The 10,126-nt window shown below is 53.4% G+C and overlaps 2 protein-coding genes across 2 annotated transcripts in view; one reads left to right on the top strand and one right to left on the bottom strand.

The window, feature by feature from the left end:
* VSIG10L (V-set and immunoglobulin domain containing 10 like) overlaps positions 1 to 344 on the top strand; it is an 11,982-nt gene extending 11,638 nt beyond the window's left edge. Inside the window, exon 10 of the mRNA XM_007957597.1 lies at positions 273 to 344. Within this exon, the coding sequence (XP_007955788.1) occupies positions 273 to 344 (72 nt within the window). The remainder of the gene's footprint in view (positions 1 to 272) is intronic.
* Positions 345 to 9,839: 9,495 nt separating this feature from the next.
* The window catches only part of IGLON5 (IgLON family member 5), a 38,598-nt gene continuing 38,311 nt past the window's right edge, over positions 9,840 to 10,126 (bottom strand). The window contains exon 7 of the mRNA XM_007957596.1: positions 9,840 to 9,960. Coding sequence (XP_007955787.1) covers positions 9,840 to 9,960 — 121 coding nt within the window. The remainder of the gene's footprint in view (positions 9,961 to 10,126) is intronic.

Below are 10,126 nucleotides of genomic sequence, written 5' to 3'. Positions count from 1 at the left end.
GGGATGGGATGGCACCTCCCCTCCCCCATAAAAATTGGAGGTGACTTTCATTTTATCCCTGAAGTAGGATGGAACTTCCACTTTGCCCATAAAGTTGGGTGGTTGAATGCCTTATCTCCCCCAAGGGTGGCCAGCCACTTATTTTTCCCCTTCCAAATGGAGAGAGACCAGATAATTTCTGAAATGGTGAGCAAGGGAGTCAGAGAGTTTAGGTGGGTGAGCCATGTCACATCCAGGGCGACTCCTGACGTCCTCCCTCCTCTTTCTTCCAGACCTCAGGCCCCGATCCCGTCACCTCTCCTGGTGGTGTCCCCAGGAACGTGCGTGCCGCCACACAGGTGTGAGCGGGCTGGTGGCCTACACTGCACACGGCGTTTTTGGGCAGGACTTCCTGTTTCACACCCAGCAGCGGGCAGGAACTTCCTGTCTTGCTGTAATGGAAGGTCGGAGCACAAAACGGGACTTCTTCTCTCCCTCTCTCCCCATAAAAGATTCCATGTGTATTGTGCACCCAAGGAGACGTGACTCCGGGGCTGGGAGAGACTCCTGCCACCCTAGTAGGGTGGTTTGCACAACCTCAAAGCAGGCAGGTCATACTGACTCTGCAGAAGGAGGACAGGACCTGCCGTGTTTCTGGGAGTTGAGGGGGAGGCCCGGCCATGTTCTTTGTTCACCCACTTTTCCCTCCTTAAGGTCATGCTTCATCTGGCTTCCAGAGTCTTCATCTTAAAGCTGCTCGGATTCTGTGCCTGCTCTCTTTAAACCCTTCCATGGCTGCCCGTTGTCCCTCAGATGTTACGCAAACTCCTCACCGCGACCTTCTCAGGCGTGTGGTTGGGTCTGTTGGCCTCTCTGCTCCCAGTACTCTCTCCTCCTGCTACTCCAGTGTGTGTGTGTGTGAATCGAGTCGATTCAGAGTGTTGCTGACCCCACGTGTTACAGAGTAGAGCTGCTCCGTGGAGTTCTCTTGGCTGTAATCTTAATGGCAACAGATCACCAGGCCTTTCTTCCATGGTGCTCTGGGGTGGGCTTGAACCGCCAGGCGTTAGGTCAGCAGTGAAGTGCAAACCCAGAAATTCTCTCCACAGCTTCTGAATGTCAGGGTGTCCCAAGGCTTCATCCTCAGACTTCTTCTCTGCCCGAATTTCTCTTCATTGTGATTTTATCCACTCTTAATAGCTTTAAGTAGGAGCTCTGGTGGCGTAGCGCCTAAGGCATTTGACTGCTCACCTGAAGGCTGGTGGTTCAAACCCACCAGCCACTCCTTGGAGGGAAAACTGGCCAATCTACTTCGTGGAGATACCACCTCAGAAACTCAAAGAGGGGGTCACTAGGAGTTGGAACCAACTCAACGGCTGTGAGTTTGGTTTTTTGGTTTTGATGGCTTCAAACATTGACGTTCGGATAATTCCCAGATGTCTTACCTCCACCCTGGCCTCTCCGAGAACTCCAGACTTGACATTCAACTCCCTACTGACACCTTCACTTGGATGTCAGCTGGCCTCTCAGACTTAACATGTCCAAAATGGACCTCTCGATGTTTCTGTTCTGTGACTCTGTGGTACTTAATTTTGCCTCAGGCTGACTTGTCCAGGAATGCTGAGCCTGAGGGAAGAGAAATGATCACAGAAGGAGGACTGGGAGTGGGAGAGGCCCTCGGTGTGTCTTCTTCCGAACCCCTGTCTCTGTAACAATCTCTGAGGGTCTTTTTTGTACCTACCTCTCTAGGAGACAGAGTCCCTTGGCCAGTGCAAATGGCTGATGTTCTCAGCAGTTAGGCAAAAGGTTGGCGGTTCAAGTCTGCAGAGAGGCACTGCGGAAGACAGGCCTGGTGGTGGGCTTCTAAAAAATCAGTTCTTGAAAACTCTATGGACCATCCTTGTGCCTGGAGTTCACTCTGCCCGGAACATGGCTCTTCACCCCATATCATTCATTTCTCAAGTCTAAGCGTAACCACTGCCATCTCAGGAGACCCTTCCTTAGCTCCCTCCTTGGTCATGAGTTGGGTGCCTGAGTCCCTAAACCTCCCACCTCTCATACGTGCCTTTGACTTCCTCTCTAAACTGACAGTTCCGTGAAGACAGGGCCCACGTCATTATCACCACACAGCAGGCGATCCATAAACGTTTATTGACCGACCACATGAGATCCGCTACCGCTGAAGGGTTGGGCTTGCTGCTGCTCTGTCCAGAGTGATGTCACCCCACCCACCCCAGCTGGGCTCCTCAGCATGAATTTAAAGGGCTTGTCAATGAGGATGCTTTTAGCTGCAAGCCACTAAGAAGGATGGAGGTGGGCAGTTTCAGGCCGGCTCAGCAACTCAGTGACTTCATCCGGAACCCTGGGCCCTTTGTCTCTCTAGAAATGACCTGGCGGAGGAGGTGTCCGACCTCCTCTAACTTCACAAGGGGAAGGAGAATCGAGATGAGCAGCCCGGTGCTGGGTCCTATCAGGCAGAGGTCAGACATACCACCACTGTCCCACATTCGTACCCATTCTGACACCAGCTGTCCCACCCATGCTACTCTTCTTTGCTGGGTTTGATCGTCTGTTGCAGTGACCACACAGCACTCATAGACGCTACTCACAGTTACGGGGTTTTATTAGGGAAGTACTGTGCTGTGAATTGCTCCACCCATTGACCTCCATTTTCTGATGGAAGACTGGGCGATCTACTTTCGCAGGGATATCGCCTCGGAAACCCAAGGAGGGTGGCTGTGAGTGGAATCGACTCTGTGGCGGGGAGTTTGGTTTTTTTGGTGTGCCTGTTTCGGGTGGGCTGTATCTTGAGTCTCGCCTTGCTGGAGGGTGTGACTGAAGGCACTACCGTTAGCTTCCTTGAGGGTGCAGATAGAAATGTTCTGAAAAATCCACTCTCTTGCTCTGGTCCTGTATTTGGTTGCTCATCATCTCACCCCCGCCCGGACTTGAAACAGCAGCCGTCATCTGACCTGCACATTGGGGTTCACCAGCCCCTGCAACCACGTGAGTTGGGGGAATCCTCCAGGCCAACCCACAGACCTGGGACTCGCCAGCCCGCCAGCCTCTCAGCCTCCATTCCACCACCACGTGACCCGTTTTCTTGGAAGTCTGTGAGTTCTGTGAGATGTTACAGCCAAATACTGAACCCTAAGGCAGGAGGCGGAGTACTGAGGAGAGAAGGATTTGATGTCGGAGATGATGGGGTGACACGACACCTTGCAAAAGCTGGACACTGGGGACAGCTTTAACCTCTGCCTCATAGGAACCAGACTTGTGCTGATCCTTCTAAAAGAAATGACTCCAGCGGGAAGTAACAGGTTATAGTTCAGGATCAGAAAGACCCTAGGCCCTAGTTTCTTGTTCCCTTGGGCCTCTGGGGGGCTGGCCTGGCCTCTGTCCTCCTAGGCAAGGGTTACAAAGATTTTTAACCTGCAAGTAAGTGCCCTGGGGCACCCCACTCCACCTGCAGTCCTCAGCTGAAAGGCACTCACTCATCTCTTTAGCTCCTTGGGAAAGCCTGGCACCATCAAGAGCCCGGAGGCAGCACACCGTGCTGGCCGGTCTTCTGTGCAGAGGCGCTTCGCTTTCCCGCTCTGTGGGCCCGTGAGCTCGCCCCGCTGTCCCTGCCAGTGTCTGGTCCTGCTGTCTCTGCTGCCACCGCTGTCCGATGCTGCTGCTCATCTTGGCCCATCTGTGGTGCTGCAGCTCCCTGTCCTGGGTCTGAGGGACACACCGCACTCCGAGTTTTTCTTTCTTGCTGGTAGTGAGGCCCCCCCTTTCTGCCTTTGGGATAGCTCATTTCAAGCTTAGCAGGATAGCAAAATGGACCAATCCCCTTACGAAGTTTCCATACATCTTATTTGCATGGTTTTACCTTCATGCACCCTTCAGTGTGGATTACAGCTCAACAGAAAGGAAACAAAAATCCTCACAGCTGGCCCCATGAGCAACATCACGGTAAATGGAGAGAAGATGGAACTTGTCAAGGATTTTGTTTCACTTGGATCCACAATCAACACCCATGGAAGCAGCAGTCGGGAAACCAATCACTGTTACTTCGTGGCCACAGCCGGCCACCCAGAGGGAGCGAGCAGTTGGACCTGTGGGCTCGGGACCATAGTCACAGGGGACATCAAGCTCAATTGGCATAACATACTACACAAAACATTGTTCCACACCCTACTTTGGCAAGTAGTGACTGGGATCTTAAAAGGTTACAAGTGGCCAGCTAGATGCAATGATGGACCTCTTCTCATCCAGAGCAAAGAAGAATAAAGAAAACCAAAGACGCATGGAAACAATTAGTCCAAGGGACTGGTACACCATGTGATCCTCAGCCTATATGACTGAGACCAGAAGAACTAGATGGTGCCCGGCTACCACTGTCAACCACTCAGAGGGGGATCTATGTGGGAGACCCTGGATAGAGAGGGAGAACAATGTGGAACAAAACTCAAAATCATTTAAAAAAAAAAAAGGAAAGAAAGGACCAGGTTTGCTGGTCGGATAGAGCCTGGTGGAACCACCAAGACTCTGGCCCCCAGCTGCCCTTAAGGTCTGGAATTGAACCCGCTCCTGTGGCTTCCAGCCAAACAAAATACAGGCATATGAGCTGAACATTTACAGCTCATTAGGTAGACACACTCCTTGGAGAGGTCAATTGTGGGAGAATAGAAGGGCTTTGTATGCACAAGGAGACAGCTCGGGGGGCAGGAGTGCATGGGAGGGAAGGACCCAGGAAACAGGTAACTATGGGGAGGAAGTAGGAGGGGAGCTGTTGCATTGTGGGAAACTGCAGTCAATGTCATGAGACAAAGTGTATGTGAGCGGCTGTATGGAAAGTGAATTTGTTCTGTAAACTTTCACCCGAATCACAATAAAAATAAAAAAATCGGTGACTATTGCATTGAGCAAATCTGCTGCCAAAGACCTCTTTAAAGTGTTGAAAAGCAAAGATGTCCCTTTGAACACTAAAGTGCACCTGGCCCAAGCTGTGTTTTCAGTTACCTCATATACATGTGAAAGCTGGACAATGAATAAGGAAGTCTGAAGAGTTGATGCCTTTGAATTGTGGTGCTAATGAAGAATAGTAAATATCCCATTGACTTCCAGAAGGGTGAACAAATCTGTCTGGGAAGAAGGACAGACTGAATGCTTCCTGGAATCAAGGATTGTGTGATTTCAGGAGGAACCAGTCCCTGGAGAAGGACATGGGGCTTGGTGAAGTAGAAGGTCTGTGAACAACAGGAAGACCCTCAGTGAGATGGATGACGTCGTGGTTGCAACGATGGGCTCAAGCCTGCAGCAACTGTGAGGACGGTGCAGGACCAGGCAGCATCTCATTCAGTCACTATGAGCCGGAACCGACTGGACAGCACCTAACAGTGACACCCCCACCAGGGTTCCGTGCACCATATTTGCACAGTCAACAAGCTGTTCAGTCCCTCTGGTGGGCCACAAGCACCTTATTTGCATAGACTCACCCACTGACTTGGTGGGAGTTCCAAGGCCATGGTGAGGAAGGCCATATGAAAGCAGTCCGTTGTATGGCCTCCTTCTGGTCTGGAGTCCTCAGTGGCTTGGCACGCTGTCTCCAGGCTTGCTGCATCGTGACGGCTGCTGTAGCTCCAAACGTCACATCTGCATTCCATTGTGTCATGAGATACAAGGGAGTGAGCAGGCTCTTTCCACCTTTTACTCTCTCTTCCTCGTCTGTGTGTGTCTCTTCCTGTGTCTTTATCTCTCGCTCCATCTCTCCCTGACTTCCTTTCTGCATCTCGGGCTCTCTTCTTGACTCTGTCCTTCTTGCTGCCCACTCCGTGGCCCTCTCCACATCTCTCTGCCTGCCCCGGGCTTTCTCTTTCTCTCTCTCTGGCTTCCTTTATCATCATCTCTCCAACTCTCTGTGTCTTCCTCCTCCTTTTTCTTTCTCACTCATCTCTTTGTTCCTCTCTGCATGTCTCTCTCTCTGACTCTCTCCTTCTGTGTCTCTCTTCATCTCCTCTCTCCCTGCCCCCATGTCTCAGGGGAAACACTCTCCTGGGAGTTGACTGGCAAACTTCCCTTTATCTTTCACTGGCCTGGACTGGACCCATAGCTGCAAGAGAGGCTGGAAAACCACCTTTCTCAGTCTGTACCATGGGAGATCAATCAATTGGCCAGTTAAGGGGAATCAAATAAAATATAAACAAGTGGTGTCTGCCTCTAGGGAGGAAAGGATGTGTGGAATTCTGGTTAAAGTTTGGGGTAGATGAGGGCCCCTGCATCGTTTTGGAAAAGGGATCAGGTACTCTTGAAACCTTTATGTCTTTTCTTCCATATCAGTTAGTTTTTTTTTTTTTTGTTGTTGTTGTTGTTTTAATCTCTAGGGACAGATAGGGAGCTCTGGTAGTGTAGTGCCTAAGGGATTTGCCTGCTAACCAGAAGGCTGGCTGTTCAAACCCACCAGCCACTCCTTGGAAGGAAAATTGGGCAATCTGCTTCCGTAGTGATACTGCCTCGGGAACCCAAGGAGGGGTCGCTATGAGTCAGGGCCGACCAATAGCAATGACTTTCATTTTGGTTTCATGGACAGATAATCCAACACAAGTTGGTTTAGATATTTTATGGTTAGGTTCCATTGAGTTGATTCTGATGCATAGCCACCCCATGTGCAAAGAGGGCAAGGGGGCGGCTTCACTGGAGGGCCTCTCCCATCACAAGGGGGAGAGAGGATGGAGAGGGACATCCCAGGCTGATTCCCACGAGGTGGAGTCATACATGCTGTTGCCTTCCAACCTTTTCACCATTTCTGACACCAACCGTCCCTCCCACAACACTCTCTGCTTCTCTCCTGGGTCTGATAATTCGTTGCAGTGGTCACACAGAACTCGCAGACCATACTCACGACTATGGTGTTTATTATAGAAGGAATAGGTGACAATTCAGGTTCAGGAACATGCAGGATACAATTCTTCGACCAGGACAGCCCCCCGTCAGCCATGTCCACAGGGATCCCTCTCTTTGACCCGTAGTCTCTGGGCCTGACCTCTGCCCTGTTTGTGTGATTGTTATAGCTCTGCTGATAGGTACACCCCACCCCACTCCACCAACAAGCCTCCTGCCCACATGCATTCAGCTTTCTTGCTGCGTGGACCGGCAAACCCATCGTTCTGTTTTATGCTCGTGTCTCGGTTCTGCTGCTACCATCTCAGCGCAGGGACCTTGGGTCCGAGGATGCACTCCACTCCCGGCTCTTCTCTCTTGATGATGTGGGATCCCCCCTTTCCACCTCGGGGATGGCTCATCTGAGATGGCAAAACTGACCAGTCCCCACATTAGGGCTCCATACCTTATTTGCATGGCTCTACCCTCATATCATGCATCTCATTTACATTATTAGCAATCTCTCCAGTCCCCTCGGTGGGCCACAAGCACCTCACATTTGCATAGCCCCCTCCCACCAGTCATCTGGTGGAAGGCACAAGGACCGTGGCTGGAAGAGCCAGACCAAGGAATCCACTGCCCGCAACATGTGACAGTGGAACTGCTCTGTAAGGTTTCTTGGCTGTAACTTTGCAGGAGCAGGTGGCCAGCTAGCTCTTTCCCCCTTGGAGCCGCTGGGTGTGTTCAAACCGCCAACCTTTCAGTTAGCATCCAAGAGCTTAACTGTGTGTGCACCACCACGGCTCCTACGCTGGAATCTATCTAGCTGTACCTGTATCTACCAAACCCACTGCCATTGAGTCAGTTCGGACTCATTGCAACCCCATTGGGTTTCCAAGGCTGTAAATGTTTATGGAAGTAGATCACCCCATCTTCTTTCTGCAGAGCAGCTGGTGGGTTTGAACCACCGACCTTCTGCTTAGCAGTCAAATGCCTTAGGCACTGCACCACCAGAGCTCCTAGGCTTAAATATGAAAGGGACTCATTTAGCGTATGTAAGAAAAGATAGGCATCAGGTGAGTTTTGATCTAGCTGCTGAAATGATGTCATCATGGACTCAAGTTTCTGTGGACCCTCCACTCTGCATTCCATGGTCTGTAATACTCAGGGACCACCCGTTGTCTCCTCAAGCACTCTTCTCCCCGATCCGGACCTCACAAGCTGAGTATGTTAAGCAGTGAACAAGTGCTCCGGGATTCACTCTCTCCCATGACTAGCCTGGCTGGGTCGTGTGCCCATCTCCGGCGCAGCAGTCACACTGGACTGTGCTGAGGGGGTTAAGCCTGTCAGGGGCTCGCCTCAGGAACTGGGGTCAATTGCAAACCCACCAGAGGGAAAGAAGAGGGAAGGAATGATGCCGGGGGAGGTACCACCCAGTGTACCCCCTCTTCCTGCGCCTCACCCAAACCCTTAAAGACACCGACACCTGCAGGCAGAGACTTGGAAAAAGGCGTTTATTGGTGGGTGGTCTCAACACTCCCCATGAATCGGAACACACGGCCCCCAGGGCCCCCCGCCCCCTCCCTCAGGTTCCGCCCCCTCCCCTCCCCATCCCCGGACCCTGGGAATGGAAGACAATGTGGGATGGGGCCCACGCCCCTGTCTGAGGTACAGTCACTGCCCCTTGTATTCCTGCCCCTACGCCGCCCTCTTCCCCACCAAGCTCTGGGGGGGGGGGTGTGGTTTGGGGGGGTGCGTATCAAGGGTCTCCCAGGAGTCAGGGCTGGTGGTGTGGCATCTTTGTCTGGGCTCTGGGTGTCCGGGTGCTGCCTCTCTGTCCCCCACTCTGGTGTGCACCAGGGAGGCGTATTCCTACAATCAGAGATGGGGCTGCAGCCTCGCAGAGCCACTTGATGGGACAAGAATCGCCCACCCTTGGGGGAAACTACGGCTGGTCACCAGCTTTGGGACAGCTGGGGCCAGGGGGCTATTGCTGGTCACAGTCGCTGGTGTGTGTGTGTGTGTCTGAGTGTGTGCGAAGTCGGGCAGGACAGCCTTTGCACGGTACTGTCAGCAGGAAGGCCAGGAACTTGGAGACCAGCAAGCCACAAGGGTTCTGAGGGCAGCTGGCTGGCACTGCGGGTGGCCGAGGGGAGTGTGGTGGCGGTAGGGCAAAGCACTGAGACAGGCAGGTGACTACAGCCACGAGCCTGACAGTCAGATGGAAGCACCGATTGGCCCAGGAGGGGGCCAGAAAGTCCGGGGTGGGGTGCGGGACACGTGGGAGGGTCTCAGGCCACTAAGCTTGCTATGGGTCTTCCCGCGTAGAGGCAGCCAATATGAGGGTGTCAGTACGAGGACCTCCCGCCTTTCACACAGGCTTGACAGGTGAGTGTGGCACCCCTCCCCCCCACCAACCTGCCCAGGGACCACCCTTTCAACAGGCGGGAAGCGGGGGTCGGTGTGCGTGCATATACCGGGAAGGCAGGGAGCCTGGACAACCCTCTCCACAGTGACCACCATAGAGCCCCCATACCTACCTCCAGCAGAGGTGAGAGGCAGCAGGATGGGACAGTGGCCATAGAGGTGTCGGGGAGGGAGGCCTGGTGAGCCCCTTCCCTACCACACAGACACACACAGACACACACATGCACACGCACATGCATGCACACGCACACGCACACACACACGTGCACGCGAGCGATCCAGTTGACAGCCTGAGCTAAGAGAGGGGTGTGGGGTGGCCGGGGGTGGGTCACAATCGGAAACGTGAACGGGTGGCGAGAATGGCTGTAGAAAGATGCATAATTTTGTGTTATCCCTCACAGTGATGGGTTCTCTAAAGACCTCTCCTCCTCCTCCTCCTCCTCTTCCTCTCGTCTTCCCTGGTGGCCGAGAGCTCTTCCACCCCCTGGAGACCCACAGCGCTTGCTCCTGTCTTCCTCTCGGCCTGAGGCCCCCGGCACGGGGAGACCAGCTGCACGGGCTCCCTCCTACATCCTCCACCACAGCCAGCTCAGGGCAGAGAGGAGGGTCAGGGGCCCTGGAGGCCTCGGGGCTGAGTTTTCCAGGGATCCTGGGCCTGAGGGAAGAGAGAGGGTCACAGCAGGGGGCCTGGAGCAGGCAGACCCCATGCGTGTCTCGCCCAGGCCTCCCGTCTCTGCAATAGTCTCCGAGGGTCTCTTTTGTGCCTCGCTCTCTAGGGGACAGAGTCCCTGGGCAGTGCAAGTGGGCGATGTGTTCGGCTTCTCGCTGAAAAGTTGACTGCCCAGAGGTGCCC

The sequence above is a fragment of the Orycteropus afer genome, unplaced genomic scaffold (assembly GCF_000298275.1).
Source record: "Orycteropus afer afer isolate SDZICR_OR568_19922 unplaced genomic scaffold, OryAfe1.0 scaffold00765, whole genome shotgun sequence".
NCBI lineage: Eukaryota > Metazoa > Chordata > Mammalia > Tubulidentata > Orycteropodidae > Orycteropus > Orycteropus afer.
Note: the sequence above shows the minus strand (reverse complement) of the source record. Positions and strands in the feature narration are given on the sequence as shown.